Source organism: Heliconius melpomene, chromosome 19, assembly GCF_056956725.1.
Source record: "Heliconius melpomene rosina isolate 202511_hmr_F chromosome 19, ASM5695672v1, whole genome shotgun sequence".
NCBI classification, from domain to species: domain Eukaryota; kingdom Metazoa; phylum Arthropoda; class Insecta; order Lepidoptera; family Nymphalidae; genus Heliconius; species Heliconius melpomene.
Genome location: NC_140407.1, coordinates 11,951,544 through 11,973,635, shown reverse-complemented (window position 1 = coordinate 11,973,635; position 22,092 = coordinate 11,951,544). Strand labels below are relative to the sequence as shown.

Sequence of the window (22,092 nt, the reverse complement as noted above, 5' to 3'; positions counted from 1 at the left end):
CGAAGAAGAAGGTGTAAAAGCGTAACAAAGAAACTTATCCATTATATTCTAATTATTTGCCCATTGCACATATTACTTTTTGTATATTTTTTTTGTGGAATTGATCTAAGGCTACTTTTACCCTACTTCAATTCTCCGCTTTGATACACAAACCGCAGCGTTAAGTTGCGCCTCACAACATACAATGTCTCATCAGAGTAAGCATCACACATGCGGTTCCTCTTACTATAAGAGAATAAGCTTGAACCGACTTATTCTTTTTATTTCAATATTTCTTTTCGATAAAATAACTCAATGCCGCTATAAATGGTTCATAATATTAATGATAACTATATCACAGAGCAAGTACGGCAAACAAGCTATAATTTAGAAGAAGCGAGGATCTCGCGGCCCATAACATTCAATCGTCCGCGCGAGGGGAGAATTTTGATGACCTCGGACGGAAAGTTTTCGACTGAACACTCTTTATAAATCCGACAAGTCATGTTGGGATTTACTGAATCGTCTTTTTTTATTTATCCCTCGCCTACTGCTCTACGCAGATATTTAGACGTACGTGATATTCTATTATTACTTGTACGTGTTTGTATTTCTTAGATTTGAGAAATATTATTTCAGCTTCACGCTGTATCCCGCACACGGCAGGGTAGGCTGAGGGAACCTAGTGTTGAGACACTTACCAAGTTGTATTCCGCCACTCAACACGGAATAGCTCGAGAATTTAGCGGAAAATAGGGAACGGAGTGTGTTAAGAGGAGAAAGAGAAAAGAAAGATATTACAAAAAGTTAACAGTTACCATTAACCAGGATAAGGATACCAGTAAGTTAAATTTTAAGGGAGACTTATTAGATGAAATATTTACAAAGAAGCTGAAATAACTTTCTTAAGGGCAGCGGATGCGGCTGAGGGTGGAGGAAGTGCGCTAACTCCCTCGAGGAAGCTTTCATGTCTACTACAAGACTCAAATCGTGAAATGCAAATCTGCGTTACTGCTTCAGACAGCGTAATAAAATGAAAGATTCAACATTATGTAGACCACCAACTTGTTAGGGTTATTAAAAAAATGCAGGTAAAAGTAAGCTTCAATGGAGAGTATGAAACTTAAAAAACTAATTAAAGCTTAATTCTGTAGCATATGAATAACATTTTCTCTCGGAAAAGATTCCACAATATATTTTTTCTTATTTTTAAAATATTTACAAAGTTTATTTGAGTAAGTAATATATTAAATGTAGTATGTTTTCTGTGCTCTTTGAAAGAAAATATTCTTTTTATATTTTCTCGTATGCTAGTTCGCTTTAATAAGTTTTCCGTTGGTCATTTGACTATAATATTATGTTAATTTTACACATTTATTTATGTTTCTAACCGCTGTTACTATCGTTATTTTGTCCTTTTGATTACAAGCCTTTATTTATTTGAATAATGGTGACGGTATATAAGTGTATTTTTTTAGCTTCACGCTGTATCCCGTATATAACAGGGTTAGTAGAGGAGAGGAGAACCTAGTGTTAAGACACTTCGTTTTCTACTTTCCGCCACATTTTTAGGCATCGCTTGTTGCCTCGTCACAAGAGCGACGAAAAGGGAAATATAAAATATTCAGATGACACTATATAAAATGCACTCTTTAATCCACGTGCTCCTACTTAACGTCCCGCTCAGTATTATCCACTTTTCTCCATAAAAGAAGCTTTATTACAAGTTAAAACTTTAAAAGCTCCACTTAAATAAAGCTAATAAAGCTTTTTATTTGGAGAAATTAAGTTTCTTGCATTGTGTTACACAGTTTAAAGTACCTATGTCTAAGACGTAAAATTAGAATATCAACGATTTTCAAATATTTTTATAAAGTAGATATATATATTCTTATAAAAAAATTAAATAAAATATAACTTATTAAAATAGTAATCAGTTTGGAAAAAACACAAGCGCGTACAAGTAGGCAGAGGGAACCTGGAAACCTAATATTAGAAAATTATTACAAATGCGTAGTTATTGCATATAAAGAAAATTGTAAGTTTATCGCACATAAATGGGTAATTTTACCAAACTTAAAAGTGCAAGAAACTGAAAAGGCGTGTAAAATTATTAGATCTCGCAAATCTCATAATGGATGAAAATGACATTCTGAACATAAACTGGCGTTTGTCACATTAGTGTAATGACGCGGAAAATCGGAAAACTCTCGTTTTGAAACTAAAGGATGGAAGTGAATCGTACAACGCATCTCAGGTTCAACTAAATCGAGAAAACGATAACATCAAACAAATTCACGTTAGAACGTTACTCCTTATACTGGCTGTTAAACTTTTTATAGGTTATTCTTTCATCACCTTGCAATAGCTTCCAATGTATCTTACCTATAAAGAATTAATTATAAAGTTTGATTTTTAAATTAGTACAAAATGGAAATTAATAGTTAAATATATCACTACACTAACATTTAATTTAATATAGGTACAATTTTAAGTAGATACCATATCGCCACTTTTTTTTTTTAAATATTTTTCTTTCATAAGTGTAGAATAACACATTAAAAAAGTAAAAAACCCATATCGCAGTTATCGTTACCGTAGCAACGACTAAGAAAAGTCCAAGAATATTAAAAGTTATAAGCACAACAAATATACTCTGTCGCTTCGAAACGTATAATTAAAAAGTACCCGAGAACTCTATTACGGGCACCGCCATTTATCACACACGAACCCAACATAAAATTCGCGTAGCCTTGACGGAAACATATACATTCATACCACAAAGGCGTAGGAAAACGCTAAGATTATACGCCTGATTAAATATTTTCGCTCCAATGCAAATAAAGGCTTTTGGGAGGAAAATTCTCCCGCGAATATTTCGATTCTATACTTATTTATATACTACATGTATATATGTGTAATCTGTGCGTGTGTTTGCGCGATCTGTGAACGATTGGGTGCCGTCCGCCCACTTCTGAAATCTCAACGTTATTGAGGGAGATTCTAATGTTATTGTTTACTTACAGTTAGATGGTGATATCATTGGTTTCTCTTATTATTCGCAAAGTAAACGTTACATAGAATTCACTGAATCGACATACTTTAATATCCTGTTTGAATTGTGTTCGCCGTAAACTATATTCCTAGGTCATTTGCTTTTAAAACTCACGCTCAATATTTTCTTCTATGAAATCTATACATTTGGTTAACTTAATAGGGACGTTGATTTAATCAAAAATTTCAACTAAATTATGAATGTAGACCACGCGTTCTTTAATAAGTGACATCATCATAAAAAGGGGTGGACGAGGGTTACAGATGTCATATTATTTTAGCGTAAAAAGCGGGACGAAAAAAAATAACCTACCTACTACTGTCCAAATGACAAATTAAAAGCGGCACGGTAAAGCCGCGCGTGCCGCAAAAAGTGCCCGTCACTTAGATAACGTTCGCTAATTTTCGGTAGGCAAGAAAATTAACCCCTAAACGAATTAAGCACCCCTTAATGTATAAAATGGAAGCTAGACTCTTATTATTTAAATTATTAGTATAGTCATACTAAAAGAATAAGGAGTACCTACCTACCTACTATATAGAAAAAGATAATACTTTAGTTTATAATCTTAACTAAATTATCTATATTCATTTGATTATTATATAATTAAATTAAATATTCTGTAGTGATTAGAAATGTATTCATATATTATACAGTGAAACAATAAAATTCTCTCTCTAGAGGCCAGTCGTGGCGCGACAGGTCAATTACAATTTGAGGATATAAAATATTTAATATCTCTATTTCCTCGCTCTTGCAACGAGGCAAAGCGCAGCGTTTAGTTCCGCCACTCAACACGCAATGCCTCCAGAAATCGACGGAAAGTGGAGAACGAAAGTGTTAAGACACTTAAAACTAAGTTCCTAGGTTCCCTCTGCCCACCCTAACAAAACAATAAAGCTCTAAAACTTTCTAAACTGAAGTGAGAATATAATCTACTCACGAGATTAACAAGATTATATAGATATACTCGTAAATACCTCCCAATAACCCTCATCATATACCTGCGAGATAACGTTGTTCTCGTCGATAAAATATTATCGTAATAGTGTCGTGTAGAGAATAAGCCATAGATAAACAGGAAGGAAGCTGTGGCATAAGTATTGTGCCGTATAAAACGGTTCACTAAGTGTTTATAGGAGCGTTAACGCAAAACCGAGAATAAAATAATAAATATTATTTATTTATTCTGAGAATAATTCTAAGGATAGATGAACGGTGTTTTTACAAGGGGGAGACCTTTATATCTTTTTTGTCTCTTGTAAAAACAAATTATAGGAAGAATATTTGAAAATAAAAACTTTCTATATCCAACCTGATTTCAATTTGGTAAAGATTTTTTGGTAAAGTCTTGTATTTTTTATTTATTTTTTCTTTTTAATAATATTTTAGAACTGAACAGAACTGTAAATCGTATAATAAATAATTATGCTAGAGTAGCGAACGTAGAATAAAATAAATAATAGGTACGGATATATTGTCAACTGCATTCAAGATTATACAATAAGGAAGAAAAACATCAGAACAAAAAATCCTTCTTTACTTGTGGAAGAATTTGTTATTACCCCTGGGGCTAAATACGCAAAAATAACTGGGGCAACTATTCTTTTTGATACGGATACTTACCCCTTTTTATTTAACAAATAAATAAGTATTTAGCAACAAAAACATAATAAATAAACAAAGTGTAATAATGCATGCAAAGGAAAAATAAAACTTAAACCACGATCACTTATAAAAATATTAGAACAAAAAATATTCAACTAATTAAAAATGTACTTCAATCATTATCAATCAAAAGCACTGTAAATACATAATTCATATCTTAAAAAATGCCTAATTAAGGATTTTTGTTTAGTTTAGATATTCCAAAGAAATAAAAGAAAACAGCAACATTTCGTTTCTCAATAACTTTGTTCGCAAAACGTGTTACATTATATCGTCAACCCTAGCTAGATCTGAGATATTACATAATAAATCTACGGCGCGCGTCCGATCGCTGTCATCTGTCGATAATCGCGGGACATCGTGCTTCTCCAAACAAGAAGAGTGAGAGAAATTCCCTAAATAAATATGTAAATATATTTTTTGTCTATTAACTTGGCGTGCAAAATTGTTATTATATGATATATTTTTTTAAATAAGCGAACTGTATTATAATGTAGTTTTCTAATGTTGATAATTTTCCGGTATTAAATTTTATGTTATCTTATTTTAATTTATATTTTTAGAATATGGATTAAAATAAGATACATATATCGATTTCCCGAAGTAATTTTGGTTATCTCACGTTCATCAAGTTATTCGCATGTGACGAAACTCAGTGACCACTACATAAACTTTATAGCTAAATATAATAACAACATAATATAATATTAATATTATTTATTTATTCTGGAAGTACTTCTAACGATAGATCAATAATTTCTAACCAGTGGGACACCTTAATACATTTTTACCCCTTCGTAGATGGATGTATGTATGTGATTTAAAAAAGAATGTAGTATACTTACATTAGGTTCCAAGGTTCCCTCTGCCTGCTCTGTGCGGAATATAGCATGAAGCTGCTCTTATCAAATATTATTAATTCATAAGTAAATGAACGTGTTGCAGTTCAGTAATTACAACAACATCGGTCTAACAATGTTTCTCGCGTCACAAGTTAGGCAAATTCGCTGAAAGCTTATTACAGTGTCACGTTTGACAAATTCACTTAGATTTTGTTCAAAGCTGCCGAGGGATGTCGGGGCAACCTGGGGGGGGGGGCGGTTGTCGGCAAGTACCAACTTTATAATTCTGTTAGTTACACAATCAACTTCAGGCTGTGTACACTGTAAACATAACAACATATATATATGTTAATAATGTGAGATATAGATTTAATAAATTTATTTGAAGAATTTATATAGTACATATTATCGGTCTCAGCTAGTGAAAGTATTAGCGAAAGCGCGGGACAAACAATAGAAAGACATGATAAGCCTAAACGTTTGATTGTGGCGCATCAATCCATTCCTTGTTACACTTGTAATCAATTTATATAAGGTAACTAAAAAAAATATTTGTGGCACAAACACGACAGCTTGTTGGTTCGATTCCCACTCAAATGACATATTTCATATTTTCATTTCATATAAAACATCAAACTTTAAAACAAAACGAATTTAGAACTATACCGAAAATTTCATTAAAAAACAAGCATAGTTCGAAATTGTCCCCCTTGTCGTTTCCAAATATGAAACTTATACAAATATGTAATAAAATACAGATCAATTCAAGACACGAGGGTATACATTGTAATATTTCAATATTCATTATGTTAATACTGCAGCGAAGTTACATTGCAACTTATGCACCATTCACCGAAGGCAAATAATTCCTAGCGCTGATGACGCCATCATCTAAATTTCATCTAGATAACGCTTATTGTAGGGCGAAGTTCCGCTCGTTACGCGTTTCTATTCAAGCGGACCTGTTTGAAGTGGGCTTGATTGCTTATACATATTTCACATGGTAATATGTTACAATTTACTATAAATGCACAATTTTATGTTTATATTACTTGCTTTTCAATATTTTCAAAAGCATTTCGTTTGAATATTTATGTTTTTTCTGTATATAATATTAATTTATAATATTATACAGTAGCGACCAACTCGACTCTCGCGGCTTCGCCCGCTTGTACTACCCAAATATTTATTTACTAAGCTGTATAATTTAAAAATAATATAGAAGCATTGTAAATTTAAGAAATACAACTTTGAGCCCATTCAATAAATTAAATTACAAAATAGAAAGAACCTTAAAACTATAAAAGACCCACTTACAAGATAACGACAACATTGAGAATTTTAATAGCCCAACAATGTCATGATTTAGTCCTCCGGGACTAATCTTTATATTTTAGATAATACAGATTTCAATGAGCCCGAGTTTTATATCTTCCAATAAACTTAAAAGAACGAGCAAACGAAAATACGAACGACACGATAATAAATATGGATAAAGGAATAAATCACGTCCTTTTTAAATAAATCATCAATATATTTTAATATGCAAGCTTTCCCCTTGTAACCCATTGCTTTCCTCTTCATGATAAATACTATTTGTGACCGTCGTCATTATTAAATTCCTCGATTGTACTTTATTGCTTGCATTCCAGAACTCATCGCTGTTTTTATTTACCTGAAATAAATTCCATTGTATAAGAACTCAGCAACTATTGTGTATGAAAATTACGAAAATTACAAACTCTATATGGGTTTCTGGTAACATGGCAAAGCGTGGCTATTTCTACCATTCAACACGATAATTCTGCGGAAAATAGGGAACGGTATTGTTTTAATGGGAACGGAGTTTCTTAACACTAGGTTTCCAGGTGCTAAACCAACAGAAAACACACAAATCGACAAACATGCAAAAAAATAAAATTCTTATTTTCTGCTATTGCTTCACAAATACCCCCAATAATCTATTATTATTTTCTCATATATCTTCCATGTAGAGACGGCGATCAGTTACAATTTTATTATGGTTATTTAAGTATAGAATAGCTTATTTGCTCTCATCAATTTCCCGCAGTCATGCTAGACATGAGCGTCGCTACACACAGAACGTTTTAATCCAACATTTAGCCGGGAGCAAGTTTGAGAAACAAAATTGAGTTCTGGATCATTTCTAAGAACCGGGATCACAATTAATCTTAAAGCTTAATCTCCAAGTATGGTTTTCTATTTAAATACATTGTTTATAATAAATTTTGTTGGAATTACCAAACACGAGGATTTACTATGATGATGAAAAATGTTAGGGAAAAGTGCGGAAATAATTATAGAAAGCATTTCACTAAAGGAGCGTTTAATTTTTTGCTAAAGGCCAGTCTTGGCACAAGCGTGCGACTGTAAACGCTACAGGTTGTGGGTTCGATTCTCACTAGAAGAAATGAAATATTTAATATTTTCATTTCATAACGAGGGAAAACGTGGCGTTGATTAACCCCCACTCAACACGCAATGTCTCAACAAGTAGGTGAAAAGTGGGGAACGAAAATATTTTAATGGGAACGGTGTGTCTTAATAAATAATATTCTTAGAAGGGTGGTAACTCTACCACACAATTTCCTTAATAATATTAGTTATATTCCACTTGGTCTTATTGTGTAATGTGTATACCTACTTATCAATCCGAAGAAAAAATAAACCAATATCATGTTCTCGGGAAACAATCACAAAAGCAATACATGGAACAGTTTCGCTATTCTCCTTTGATGGGCACTCGTAAGAAAGAAATCAAGAGACGCGCGTACAAATGTCGGTGGAGTGATCGCTTGATGTTTATTTTGCTTCGGGAAATCGGATTTTGCCTCTGCGATGTACTCTGATTTATTCTAAGTAAATTTTAGAAACTATTAAATTTGTTTTTTTTTTATTATAATTAAAAGGGAAGCTTTACTAATTAAAATATTAACCTAAGTACAAAAATTAAAATATCGATATATTTGTTACCTACGTTACAATGTTGCTAAAGAATCTAGAAAGTATATTTTTTTATTTCACGCTGTATCCCGCATAAAGCACTAGCACTAGGTTTCTACTGTATACCCAGTAAAAAGTAAACGTTTAAATAATGTATTGAATTTTAAGATTTTCTAACCATCTTTTGTGAAAGGAAGGAATAAGCAGTTTATTATATTTATATTAAAAGCCGCTACAATTTTCATTTCCTATGAAACGCCATCTCTTAAGTATTAACTATACTATATAGGAACTTGAATGAGGATAGTATTATGTAGAAACAATTCAAGTACATTTTGTAGGGAGACGCTTTGATAGATGACGCCCAAATGTGAGACAACATGCAACTCTCTGGCATCATGTTGAGGCAAATGTTCTTCGAGGTTTGAAGGTTCCATCCATAAGATGGCTCTTCTATAATTTTCTTTTAAACTTCAAATAAGGTAAAAAATAAAATATATATTTTTAAGTTACTTATAAAAACAAGTTAAAATATTTTATAAGTTTTATAGTAACTGAAAATATTTTATAATTTTTTTTAGAAGAAATCACTTTGCTAGCATTATTAGCTGGTAAGCTACTACGTAACTTTATTCGTGGATTTTATGTCCCTTCTTTACACGTGGACATAAAGTCCACGCTTTACATTTTATACTTATTTACAAAACAAATAAAAATTTGAGGTTCCATTTTCATGGAGCTCAACACAAGATGTGTTATCTGTACCATATTTTGTAACGAAATTGATGTCTTACAATTCCACTTCAAATATTTAGAATTCACCATATTATTTTGTTAGTTATGGTTCTCATAGATAGTTTATCCGACAAGTTCAATTCTCAATCGATAAAATGTGTCTTTCTCTTGATAGCCTTAATAGTTTAACCTAGCTTTAATAGTTCAATTTATGAATGAATTCTAAATTAACTTTCATCCACTTTCAGAGAATTATGGAAACTCAATCAATTAGCTGACTTGTAAAATATAGCAGCCATATGTAAGCAGATAGAGACAATCTAGTGATATAAACTCCATTTCTTTTCAAAAATTAAACTAATTGTATATTAGTATAGTATATAAAGATTTATATTTTAATTTAATATATAAATCTTTATATAAATTAATGTGAGTGAAGTGGCAGCTTGCCAGAAAAATGCCCTAGAACAACGAATACAGCCTCTAACGTAAGTATGAAGAGTTTGGCTGAAGAATAAGGTTGTACAAAAATCAATGACAGCGTTTGGCAAAGTGAATCAACTTTGATCTCAACACAGCGCTGTCAGCTCGTACATTTTTACCGTACATTCATAAAATGAGTTAAAGAATGACATTACAGTTATAGAATATTCTTTTTGTACACGTTTTTTATAATGCATTATAATATTAAAATAATGCCTTTACTTCTCATTCTATTAAAACAAATAATTACTGGTCTGGCTAGGTCAGGCTAAGAGTAAAATCGATATAAAATATGTCTCTTTGTGTACTTTAAACACAGACATACCATATGTTGTTTCAATGTGATAGCACGTAATTAAAGTAGCTAAATATTTATTTGTATAGTAATTATCATTAAATATTGTTAATACTAAAAAAAATTGGGACAAAAAAGGTTTTTTAAGATATTTTTTTTATCGGTTTTGACGTTTGCGTACACCGCAACCGTCCGGGCGTTCCTCGTGAAACAGCGCCACTGAAACAGTCAGTCCGAGGCGTATCCCGCGGTCTCACGCCCGTATTACGGTGACAACTGAAATCTACATTAACAGTGTTTTTCTCATTATGGAATATCTACGTAACTTCTAATTATTTTTAGAAAATCTAATCTAATAATTGGTAAGCTTATCTTATTAAATTATATTAACTATATATTTATGAAAAGTAGTACGTAAATTACATTAAAATATCGACTGCTACCGCAGTGCATCATGGAAATATCACAAGTAGATGGCGATGATTAGCATTATTATATTATGGTTTTAATTAATACTTATCTATTAAATTAAATACTTAAAAAAAATAGCAATATATTTGCAAACTAATCTTCATGTTTGTCTCTATCAATGAACGAGTAGACCAACGCCTGTTATCAAATATGTTTCCGTATAATTATGTTTATCACATTTAACGCTAAAGTTAAGCCTCAGTAAATACTGTTCAATGTTTGGTACATATCATATTTAAATATGAACTAAATTCAAAACAAATTATATTAATATTTACTTTGGTATAATTATGTAGATACATCAACGTAAGGTTTTTATGGTGAATGAAATGTTTATTCATGTTTATATATAAGATATCTATATGTTGCCAAAAATTATAAATGTTATATTATGTGGCCGATATAATAAAACAAAAAAAATGTTTTTATTTTAAACAGATAATATGGAAAAAATGCTACGGCGTATAACGATTGAAAATTGGATAGAAATTGTAAAATGCGCATCCGTTCTGCGCAACCTTCTCTACCTACTCTACATACAGCATTAATAATCGTGGAAAATGGACAAAATGAAATATTTCAACTTATTCCCCAATTTAAGTTCAATTCAATTTAAGTTCAACACATTCAATTAGAAACAAAATATAGTTATGTAGGTTAAATACAACATATCAACATATAGCATTAACAATCAATTGTGAGCCAAGTTAAAATCGTCTTTTTTCGATTTCACCGACAAAAGAATGGGAGATCTAGATGGGTGCTTATTCGGGATAAAATTTAAACTCTAATTTTGGCTCGTTTTGTATTAATGTTTCATTTAAATTAAATGCGTATTTAAATGATATCAAACTTGACAATATGTTTTACAGAAAATAACAATTTTTATGTTCTACTTTCTATAATAATGATTAAAAAAGGAAACTAAGAGAATTTTTAAACAAAATTATAAATTATTTTTGTATAACAAACATAAGTGTTTAGCGTGTGTGTGTTAGCCTATTTCTACTACGATATACAAATCAGTGTACAATTTTATTTTACCGTTTGCACTTTTGTCATAAATCATTTATGATTTAAATCAAACGCAAGTTTAACTTAAATGAATGAAAAACAATATATTTCACTTTAAAAAACTAACGTAATTAACTTGTCCCTTATGAATACATTAGCGGCCCACTCGCGGCTTCGCCCGCATTCCACTACGAAACTTAACGAGACTTATTTTATACTCAGTATAAGACTGTAAATAATGGACCACGTTCAAGGTCCCTTTCAAGTTCTTTGACAAAAAAACACATGCTAAAATGAATGATAGCTAAATATAAGCTATAGCCCTTCGACAAAACAAGCACTGGCTATTTATATATGGTCTGGTAAATATGATATGGTAAATTTCTATTTACATTTTCCTTATTGACTCTAGGAAACTTTAAGTGAAGTTAATTAATGATTATTATTTCACTGTCTCAATTTCAAAATACCACCATCATATCATTGTACCTCAGTATATTTAGACATTTATCAAAAAATATATATTTAAATTGAAATTATATCACATTAGCAGCTTAATGACCGTTACCCGTTGCCATCTTATGATCGACGCGATGTAACGAAAATCTTAAAGTTCCTCACTTTTTTATTATAAACCTACATTTATGAGGCCGTCGTGGCGCAGGTTCCCTCTGCATACCCTGCTGTGTGCGGGATACAGCGTGAAGCTGATTGAAGCTGGTAATGCATTTTAAATTTTGTAACCATGTCTTTTGAAAACCCTGAGTCATTAGAACAATAAATTTAATTTAGACTATCAATAATTTATCTTTTTTTTGTTTAGAACCCTATATTCCGCACACACCAGGGTGGGCAGCGTAATATTATGCATTAGCTACATTCTATTTTTAATTATCCTATGATATTTAAAAATATAAAGACGAAGAGTCATTCTACAGCCTACGTAGGCATGTAGATGATATAAAAATAACATTATATAATTAAATGCCAAATGGCTTATTAACTTAAAACCTTAGTTGTCATAATATTCACTACGAGCTTGAATACCTATAGGTACCTAAAATACTATCTATATTCACGCCTGCGCTACAGGCAGAGGCTTTACGTTTCGAATTTCATCGCCTATTCACGAGAAATTTCAATAAAGGATCAAATGTGTTTTATAATAAATGAACTATCCTTCTGTTTATTTGGGATTAGGTTTCTTGTATTCCATTGAATATAAAGGGACTTGCCAACTGAGTCTTCAATGTACGCAATGTATGACGTAAACGTCACGGCTTGTCCAGGAACAGAAACGACCAAGCATCGCGGCGCGCAGCGGTAATCGATCGCTTGCGCGCGCATCTTCGCCATCCTAGCTTCTATTGAGACCCGAGCCTTCATTCGAATATTTAATTCGACAGAAATGAAGCAAACTTGTTCTTAGTGACTTTCGAATAGGGATTGATAATTGGACGTCGTGAACGATTATCTAGGCAGCAAATATAAGGTCAGTAGCGAAGTTGAAGGCACATTTATTCTTTATATCAGCGCATCGATGGCTTGTAATTTAACATTTCCTTGTGAGCTCGTCTTGATGGTGAGGGACCTAGATCGTATGTAGGTAAGTACGTACTCAAGTAGCCTCTTATAAAAATGGAAGGTTACTACAGTGCTTGGCGATTTGAAATAAGGTTTCAATATATTTTGGAATTTCTTCTTTTTGAGAAATAGATATTCTTATTAATGGAGTTTTTTTTTTTAAGTTTTAAGAAGCAGTCTGTAAGACGGCAATCTTTTATATTGTGAATTAAGCGTCTTCTATTTAATACTTGGTTAAGTGTAGGTAACATTTATTTTATAATTTTTAAATTATTTTTTCAAGATATAAGGTATATACAGTATTTTTTCATTCTTAAATATTTTCAGTATTTTTTTATTCCATGGAACATAATTTTAAAATAGTGGCTTAACGTAATAGAACATTACTTCGATTTGGTTTTTCATAACTAAATATGGGGCGTGTCATCCACTCTTTATCTTTAAAAAAAGTTAAAATTATCCCAAAAATAGTACCAATATCATATATAACATGAATACGTCTGTTTTCTTGTGGACTTATATTTAATCTACTTATGTAAAAATATAAATATTATTTTTGAATTTTATTACAAATACTTAGACAAGCAATACAAAATCTGAGTAGGTCAATACTTCCACTTAGTTGTGCAGGTCACGTAGTAAGCGGTACCCACATAATAAACGCAACACTGAATTACATAACCTCAACCCATTTAAAAATAAGCACAATTGTCAATGAACTTTTTTCCACTGTGTTATTTTGAAAAAAAATATCTATATGTTTTAATACCTAAAGTGTTATTATTTTGTTTTCTTACAATTTATAATGGTTTACAACGTTTTAAAAAATCAGATCAGAAGGAACCTAGTGTTAAGACACCCCGTTCCCCACTTTCTGCCAAATTATGGAGGCATTGCGTGTTGAGTGGCAGAGCTGATCGTCGCGCTTTGCCTCGACACCAGAGCGAGAAGAGATATAGAACAAACATAAGAAGATATAGAACAAAATATTAAGAGAAATATTTCTTTACAGACAAAATGTCGCCGCCTTTGCCAACTCACTTGCGGTGGCGCCGCGACGCTGAGCCAAACGGCGAGAAAACCACTCCACCTACCAATACTACCTTGAGCAACATGAACTCGACTGCTTCCCAAGGTTTAAGTAAGTTAATCATTATATATTTTTTTTGTAATAAATGTTTAATTCATTTACTTATATTAATCCAAAGAAGGCCATAAGGTTAAATGTTATATGGGTATAGGAATCGCTTGACTTGGCGGCAGGTCGACAAGTCGAGGGCGAAGCAACGCACTGTCGTACCACACAGAACTTCCAAAATTCAACCTTGTAGATCAGATATTTACAAAATTCTGCAGAAGAAAAGTATCACTATTTCGACACTGACTCACTCATGTACTCACTCACTGATCATCAAAATCTATCCAGTACATCCCATAGTCCTAGAAAGCGTACTTTTGGTACAGGGGTAGGATTTAATATTGGGAAAACTATCAAATGTAAGAACATCGAAGATATAGAGAGAGCTAAGGCCAAGAGGCTAAAAGAGCTAAAGCTTAGAGCTCTGCTAAACTAATGAAGTAAAAACCTGCTTTCTGCAAAAAGAAGTGAAATCCTACCAAAAACATCTTGTAAAAAACTAAAGAAGTCTCTATAAAGCTGTTTGTTTCTTTATAAAATGTAATTAAATTTCTAGGTAAAGCCAAGCCAATTCTAAGGTTCTTAATGCGATTTTTTTATTGGTATATCAAAATATTATATGACTTGGCCATTGACTTTTACACACACGTACTTATGTTGAATGAATGTTCAACAGTCGCTCACATAAAATTTAACTATATTAATAAAAAAGGTCGCAGTAAGAAACCTAGAAGAACCTACCTAAAAGAACCTAGAAAATTTAGAAGCGTAGAACCTAAAAGAATGGACTGCTCTACCCAGAGATTTCATTACTTTTTATAGAGAAACAAACAGCTTCATCGAGACTTGACTGGTTTTTTGCATGTTTTTGTTGGAATTCTAATTTATTTTGATCAGAACGTATAATTGATAAATTATAAAGCATGCTATATTCATATATGATTATATTCACAAATATAAACTTGTACAACAAATTATTTCTAGGTGGTACTACTCCAAACCCTACCGGATCATCAGAAGGGCCACCGGCTATCACGACCACTCAAGAATCCATTGCAGAAAAAACGGCGGAAATTGCTCACAAAATGAACATGGAAACATGGCAATTGGTCGCTATTCTCGTCGGTGAGTAGTTTGGCTTATAACGTTAAACGTATCAATTGCATATTAATCTATTATTAAATTACCACTTTCAAATAGGTATTGGAGTCGTGGTATTGGGAGTTTGCTTCTGTTGTATCCGGCGATGTTTCCGTAAGCGACGCTCTAAGGATGGCAAAAAGGGAATGAAGGGTGTCGACTTCAAGTCCGTCCAGCTTCTAGGCTCTGCATACAAGGAAAAGGTAATGTATAGGTCTATACAAATCAGAGAAAGGAATTTAGATATAGAAAAAAGGCGAGGAGGACTATCTACATAAAATATTTAAAAAATATGTACATATTTAAAATTAAAAATCAATCAAAAATATCACATTAAAAGTGTAAAAGTGACTACAATAACTGTTAAAGCAGAAGTTTATGAGCATAGACAAATACTCTAATATATAAGAAATATGATATTCATGTGAAATTTGCCGCGGGACGTGCATGTAGGTTCAGCCGGACATGGAGGAGCTCACAGAGAACGCTGAGGAACCTGACGACGGTGATTCTAAGAAGGAAGAACAGAAGCTCGGAAAAGTGCAATATAAGGTATGCCAAACAGCCGGTCAGACTTTATGCGAGGACATGGGAGCAGGTTACTGAGGATTGTTTGGAGTTATGCTGTTAAGGAATTGCCAATTTTGTCATTTTCATTAAAAACACATTATAGAAAATTACTTTTTTATTTTTTATTATAATAATTTACATTTTGTACATATTTTAGTTATTGTAATATTCACCCCAAACAATCGCATCATTGTAACCGACCATATATCTTTACATTATTGTGCATACTTCAGATTTCATCAATTTGTCGGTTTACAGCTGGAATATGACTTTAATAGTAACAGCCTATCAGTTACTGTGATTCAAGCGGAAGAACTGCCTGCTCTGGACATGGGCGGAACATCGGATCCCTATGTCAAAGTATATCTTTTGCCAGACAAGAAAAAGAAGTTTGAAACTAAAGTTCATCGAAAAACTTTGAATCCTGTCTTTAATGAAACATTTGTTTTTAAGGCAAGTATTCTAATGTTATATATTCTAAGTATGATTTGAAATTAGTAAGTATATTTCATAATTAAACTACCTACCGAAAATATTTCATAAATATTTGTACACAGAACGTGCCATATGCGGACGCTATGAACAAAACTTTAGTTTTTGCAATCTTCGACTTCGATCGCTTCTCCAAACACGATCAAATCGGCGAAGTGAAGGTACCTCTTTGTCAGGTGGACCTCGCACAGACCATCGAAGAGTGGCGCGAGCTGCAAAGTGTTGAAGGCGAAGGAGGCCAGGTGCGATCATCAAATTACTCGTATTTATTTATATGGGGTGTATGCAGTATGCATCCTAGTTTAAGACAGAAAATATTTGCCTAAAATTGAAGTAGGTATTTATACTCGTATTTTATTACATTGCCGTCTTTCTTTTATTCCTCTCACCGGAAACTACTGAATAAAAAAAACAGATTGCCTGATTTTGTAATCTAATTAATTGGAGAAGTTTACTTTTCAGCTTCCTACAATATAGTAAGCTCCCCTTGGATCTGTTTAAAAGGAACTAATCCGTATATTATTTATAATATTATTTTCTTAATTTCAACGTTAGCTATGTATTTAGACTGGCGTTAATTAAAGCTCTTATCAGCTTAGGTATGTTGCGAAAATCATAATTGGTGAAGTTACAAAGTACAAGGAAGTTAACAGTTACACCCAGGTCACATCAACAATCCATTTCGGTTTACACACATCTACCATGTAGGTACATGTATGGTATTCTGACATTACCCTCATAAATGCACAAAAGCATAATTTATGGTAAAGCAAGAAGGTACATACATATGTAGGTAACGCAAAACTGAGAAGACTATTTTATATATTTTTTTATTAGCTTAGGCTACTCTGGTAAAACACATCTTCGTATTAAATTTTTTTTTCTTTACTTATTGTTTTAATAAGTACATAGAAAATGTTTTTATATACAGGTGTGGTTTACTAGCACGGCATTATTTATTTTTCTATCCTTTTAATAAAATTGTTTAATTATTAATTTTAGTTATGCCAAAATCAATAAATGTATGGTAGATATTAGAACTGATAAATCAGCAACGATTAATTTTATTGAGAGGGTGGATTTATTTTTAAATTTACTGCACTTTTTAATTGGAGGATCCTTGACTATCTTAAAGGTCATAAATCATATATCATAACATGAGCAAATGTAGACGTAAGTTTTAACATTTTCGTAGAAGTGGATACACAATACACATACGAGTAAGTCAAGGTACCTCAAAGTGGATTGAGTCGTCATTTATTTTTCCGATCAATTGATTTGAAGAGCAAAAATGTATTTACTTGGTTTTTCTCTTTTTCTACATATTTTCTCTGCTCTGCTTGGCTGTGTTTGATTGTGTCCTGAACAATCTTGCATGCCGCTTCAAAACGAAATGATCATTCACGTAAGTATTATTTTGAGACACATCAAGATGTATATTTTAAATTGTTATATAAACACGTTCCATTACAGTTATAAATACACCATTATCTTCAAGCAACATTTAATTATATTCCGGCCTGTAATGAAAATTTAAGTAAAACTGGGTCGTCGATATTAACTAATAAATTAAATAGGTAGGACACTATAACGGAACCTAAAGAAGATGAAAAGTATCCAAAGAACGAAATATAATCACCCGTTACCTGATATCACCCGTCATACCACATATATATACTTTTTTCTTTTAAATTATGTTCATCCATCCAACACTTAATATTTAATTTGTATAGCGGCTGGGGAATGTTGCATGTCATTGATTTTGTGATCCGCTTGGATTTTTCCTGTGCTATCATTTTGTAGAACACGACACTTATTAAATATACTTAATTCTACAAAATTAATGTTCGGGAACCTGGAACCTGCTGTTCTACCTACGTTATTGCACCAGTACGTTACTGTACCTACACGCGATATTGTAGATCATTCTTATCACACTGTTATCACATAGTTATTTATGTATATGCTTCTCCATATTCTCATCAAAAACAAGATTTGACTTAAAAAGAACAAGAGAAATTGTTAACACATATGAACCATGGTTATAAAAAATCAAACCATATCAATCACTCTCAATTTGTTAAATACAATACCAAACTTTAGTAGCTAATAAATAATAATTATAATAACTTGACATTACTAAAATATGTTACAGATCACCTGCCAACGATTGAGGAGTTGTGTTCTGTGTTAGAAAACTAAAACTAAACTATATTTGAGTTTAGTGAAAGGTTGCCTATATAAATAGCAATCGAAAATAAATAATTCCCTTTCTATTAAAATTTTTAGTGAATTATGATATCTTGGTAGAGCTCAAAATAAAAAATATTAGCCTAGCGTAGTTTTGTTTTTAAATTTTATTAGCTACACCTAGTGGTAGGTAAGTTGCACAAGATACCTATATTTCGATTTTTTTGAACTTTAAACTTAATTTAACTTTAAATCCAGAAACGACTCAAAAAGGAGCATAGTTTGACTCAACTATATATTTTTAATGAATAAGCTTAGCACGTCATCGCAGTGAAACTCCACCCATAGTCTGCCCCATGTCATAGTGCGATGTACCATCCTATAATGAAGTATAATCCTCGGAATGTATGTATTCTAATGCATCTTTTCACAATCCAATAAAGAAATGTGCTTACCTCAACTTGAATACTAAACTTTTATAACTAAGTAATGTCAAAGAAAAACAGCATCCATTTCTTTTTTGGATTCATCTTGTTCTAGTATCTTTATGTTATTGGTATGTATATGTGAATTATCTAAATGTTTTACATTAGATAATTGCGATCTGTTTCTAAAATGGTTAGTCTATATTATATTAGGCGGATACTAGGAGAATGTCAAAATAATAAGAGCAGGGGCTTCATTTATATACATATATACGTCTACGTCTACGTCTAAGCTAATAGGTCCATAACGTAAACAAGGTGAGCTAAAAGCTTTGGTGATCTGAGCTGGGTGTTACAAAATAAAAATTGGCATCATTTCGGCAACAGATCGTAATGACTTCAATGTTATACGAATACAATTGCTTATTAACAGTAGGTTTGTTGTGGTTATTGTTTTTTGTTGTCCCTTGCCCCTATAGAGTTGAAATGTTTGTACGGTGTTTAATGTTTTAGATGACATGACATCTACATATGTGCTAACACGTTATATATAACGCAATGAAAATGGTTGTCCATGACCTGTCTAGTTGCAAACTGTATACCTACATATATTTTGAGTGTCCGAAGCACATTCGATAGAGTTCATCAGTTCAACAAACAGATTATAAATAAAATTAAACTAAAATATTCTTTATTCATTTTTTGTTTGTTTTCTTGTAACTGATTAACTTTATCTAACGACAATAACATATAAATGCTTCTAGGTACCACACGAAGCTATTTTTTTTATTTTCTGTTTAACAAGTTGTTGCCCTTTTCCGCCCTAAGCCGCGTTATTTATAAGCCCGTATATTATTTATATAATTTATGAATAGCTTACCAAACCTATCTCAGAAACTTTTCTTCCCACACAAGTAATCCTATATTATCTTCCATATTAATTACTACCTAACTCCTAAATGGACACAATACCTACATCTTAAACAAACCTTAATGAATTTGGAATAATAAATCCGTACTTATTTAAATAAAAAGCAGCAAATATCCACATTACAGATATCACTTTACCTTCTTCGAAACGGAGAGTATTTTTTTTTTAAATATTTCATATCATCATAAATATTATTTTACGAGATATTGTATCTTAAAATTTGCAGGACAACAAGTTGGGAGATATTTGTTTCTCTTTGCGTTACGTACCAACCGCCGGAAAATTAACTGTGGTTATTTTGGAGGCTAAAAACCTAAAGAAAATGGATGTCGGTGGACTATCAGGTACGTATTCGGTTTATTTAAAGCAGCTGACTTTTCAAATCTTCTTGGATAAAATTATTCTAACCTATTATCTACTTTCAGGTATTTTAGGGTAAAAATATATATATGTGTTATTTCTCTCTTATACATTATATGCTATTACGCTCGCTATACAAAAATATATGCATGAATAAAATAGTTTTTATCTATATCTAACATTTATATTTAGGTTTATACGTAACTATATATATATATATATATATATATATATATTATATCCACCCACATATCATGTATTTTTAGGTAATAGACGGTTGTACAGATATTGAATATAGTTTGATCATAAAATGTAAAAATATAAACAACATTTAATTTATATCAGCAACAAATACATACTATACATATATGCACTTAGATATATAAAGCTATCAAAAACTATAATCTATTTTTGCGTAAACTTTATAGTTAGCGAGGTCGTTATTTTGCTTGCACATACTTACATATATACATTTTGTAGCTGGGCTCTATAAATTTATATATAAAGCATAGCTTCAACATAACACTAGCAATTCGATATTAATTTCATTATTTAATTTTCTTTTCGAAGTAATATTCTAACTATTGGACACAAATTAATATAGCAATTCTCATTTTTTCATATCCTGACCGTTCTGCTGCGCGGCCACAGATCCGTACGTAAAGATAGCACTCATGCAAAATGGCAAACGTCTCAAGAAGAAGAAAACGAGCATCAAGAAATGCACACTGAATCCATATTACAACGAGTCATTTACTTTTGAAGTACCATTCGAACAAATACAGGTGCGAGCCGAGATTGCGTCAAAATTCAATGTTGTGGCGCATTGTGTGGGCACATGGAGAATGAACAAAATCAATTATCAATACAAACATAAATAAATATATTTAAAACGTAACTTGCTAAAACCATCTAAATATGGTGAAAATTGGTTTTCTTCAACCAAATGTGACCTAGCAATGTAAAATCGATGTTGTGTTCTAATTGTTGTGAACATTAATATACACCACTTACACCCGAACCTACCTTATAAATATTCCTGAAACACTACATCTTCTTACTTTTATGTTATCTTCTAAACTTGTTCTCCACCCTATCTTTTCAAAGTGTCTACTCCGTTCCCTACTTGGCATCCTATCGTTATATTTTTTAAAGCAAATAAGTTTAGATATGATTCATCATATTGGGTGACCTTTCCTCAGAATACAATATTCCGACTGAAGGTCTTCAATCTATGTGATCTACCTAAATAATTATGTTGCTTTAATAATATAACCATCCCCATATTACTCCGTACAAACAGTGGTGTTATAATTGAATCTCCCCTCGTAACTGCATTCCAATTTGGTGACTTCAAACTGTAATTACCCTTACATATGGTTTTCAGGAATCCAGTCTCTTGTTCTTCTTGTGGATCTTTTATTTCTATTTTTCATAATTATCATAATTCACTCCTACCTTTGACCTCTAAACACAAACAAACGTAACACGAATATCATTTCTTATTAAACTGCAGGTAAGTAAATGTTTGTTTATGTCATTGTAACACCTGCATAATAAACATGTATTTGTCCTACCTATTTAAATAAATACAGTATTGAGAAACAAATGAGATAAGTTATCTCGCTGTTACTAGATGCATCATCCAGATAGCATAAATACGTGGTATGCTGAAAGGTGTTGCAATTATTTAAACATCTTTACATTTTCAATATGGCATTCATTTTTATCAAGGTAAAGCGTAAATCATTGTAGA

The 22,092-nt window shown here is 31.9% G+C and overlaps 1 protein-coding gene across 8 annotated transcripts in view; it reads left to right on the top strand.

Moving 5' to 3' along the window:
• Syt1 (Synaptotagmin 1) overlaps positions 1 to 22,092 on the top strand; it is a 114,454-nt gene that overhangs the window by 89,454 nt on the left and 2,908 nt on the right. Inside the window, exons 1-9 of one of the 8 annotated variants that reach the window (XM_085203741.1) lie at positions 10,226 to 10,383; positions 14,103 to 14,231; positions 15,213 to 15,353; positions 15,429 to 15,571; positions 15,828 to 15,920; positions 16,197 to 16,391; positions 16,496 to 16,672; positions 20,212 to 20,320; positions 20,988 to 21,121. In XM_085203741.1, the coding sequence (XP_085059867.1) occupies positions 14,108 to 14,231; positions 15,213 to 15,353; positions 15,429 to 15,571; positions 15,828 to 15,920; positions 16,197 to 16,391; positions 16,496 to 16,672; positions 20,212 to 20,320; positions 20,988 to 21,121 (1,116 nt within the window). In that variant the 5' untranslated portion in view covers positions 10,226 to 10,383; positions 14,103 to 14,107. Of the gene's footprint in view, positions 1 to 10,225; positions 10,384 to 12,839; positions 12,999 to 14,102; positions 14,232 to 15,212; positions 15,354 to 15,428; positions 15,572 to 15,821; positions 15,921 to 16,196; positions 16,392 to 16,495; positions 16,673 to 20,202; positions 20,321 to 20,987; positions 21,122 to 22,092 lie in introns of those variants that run through there. The other 7 variants (XM_085203737.1, XM_085203739.1, XM_085203734.1 and 4 more) reach the window with 7 other exon arrangements.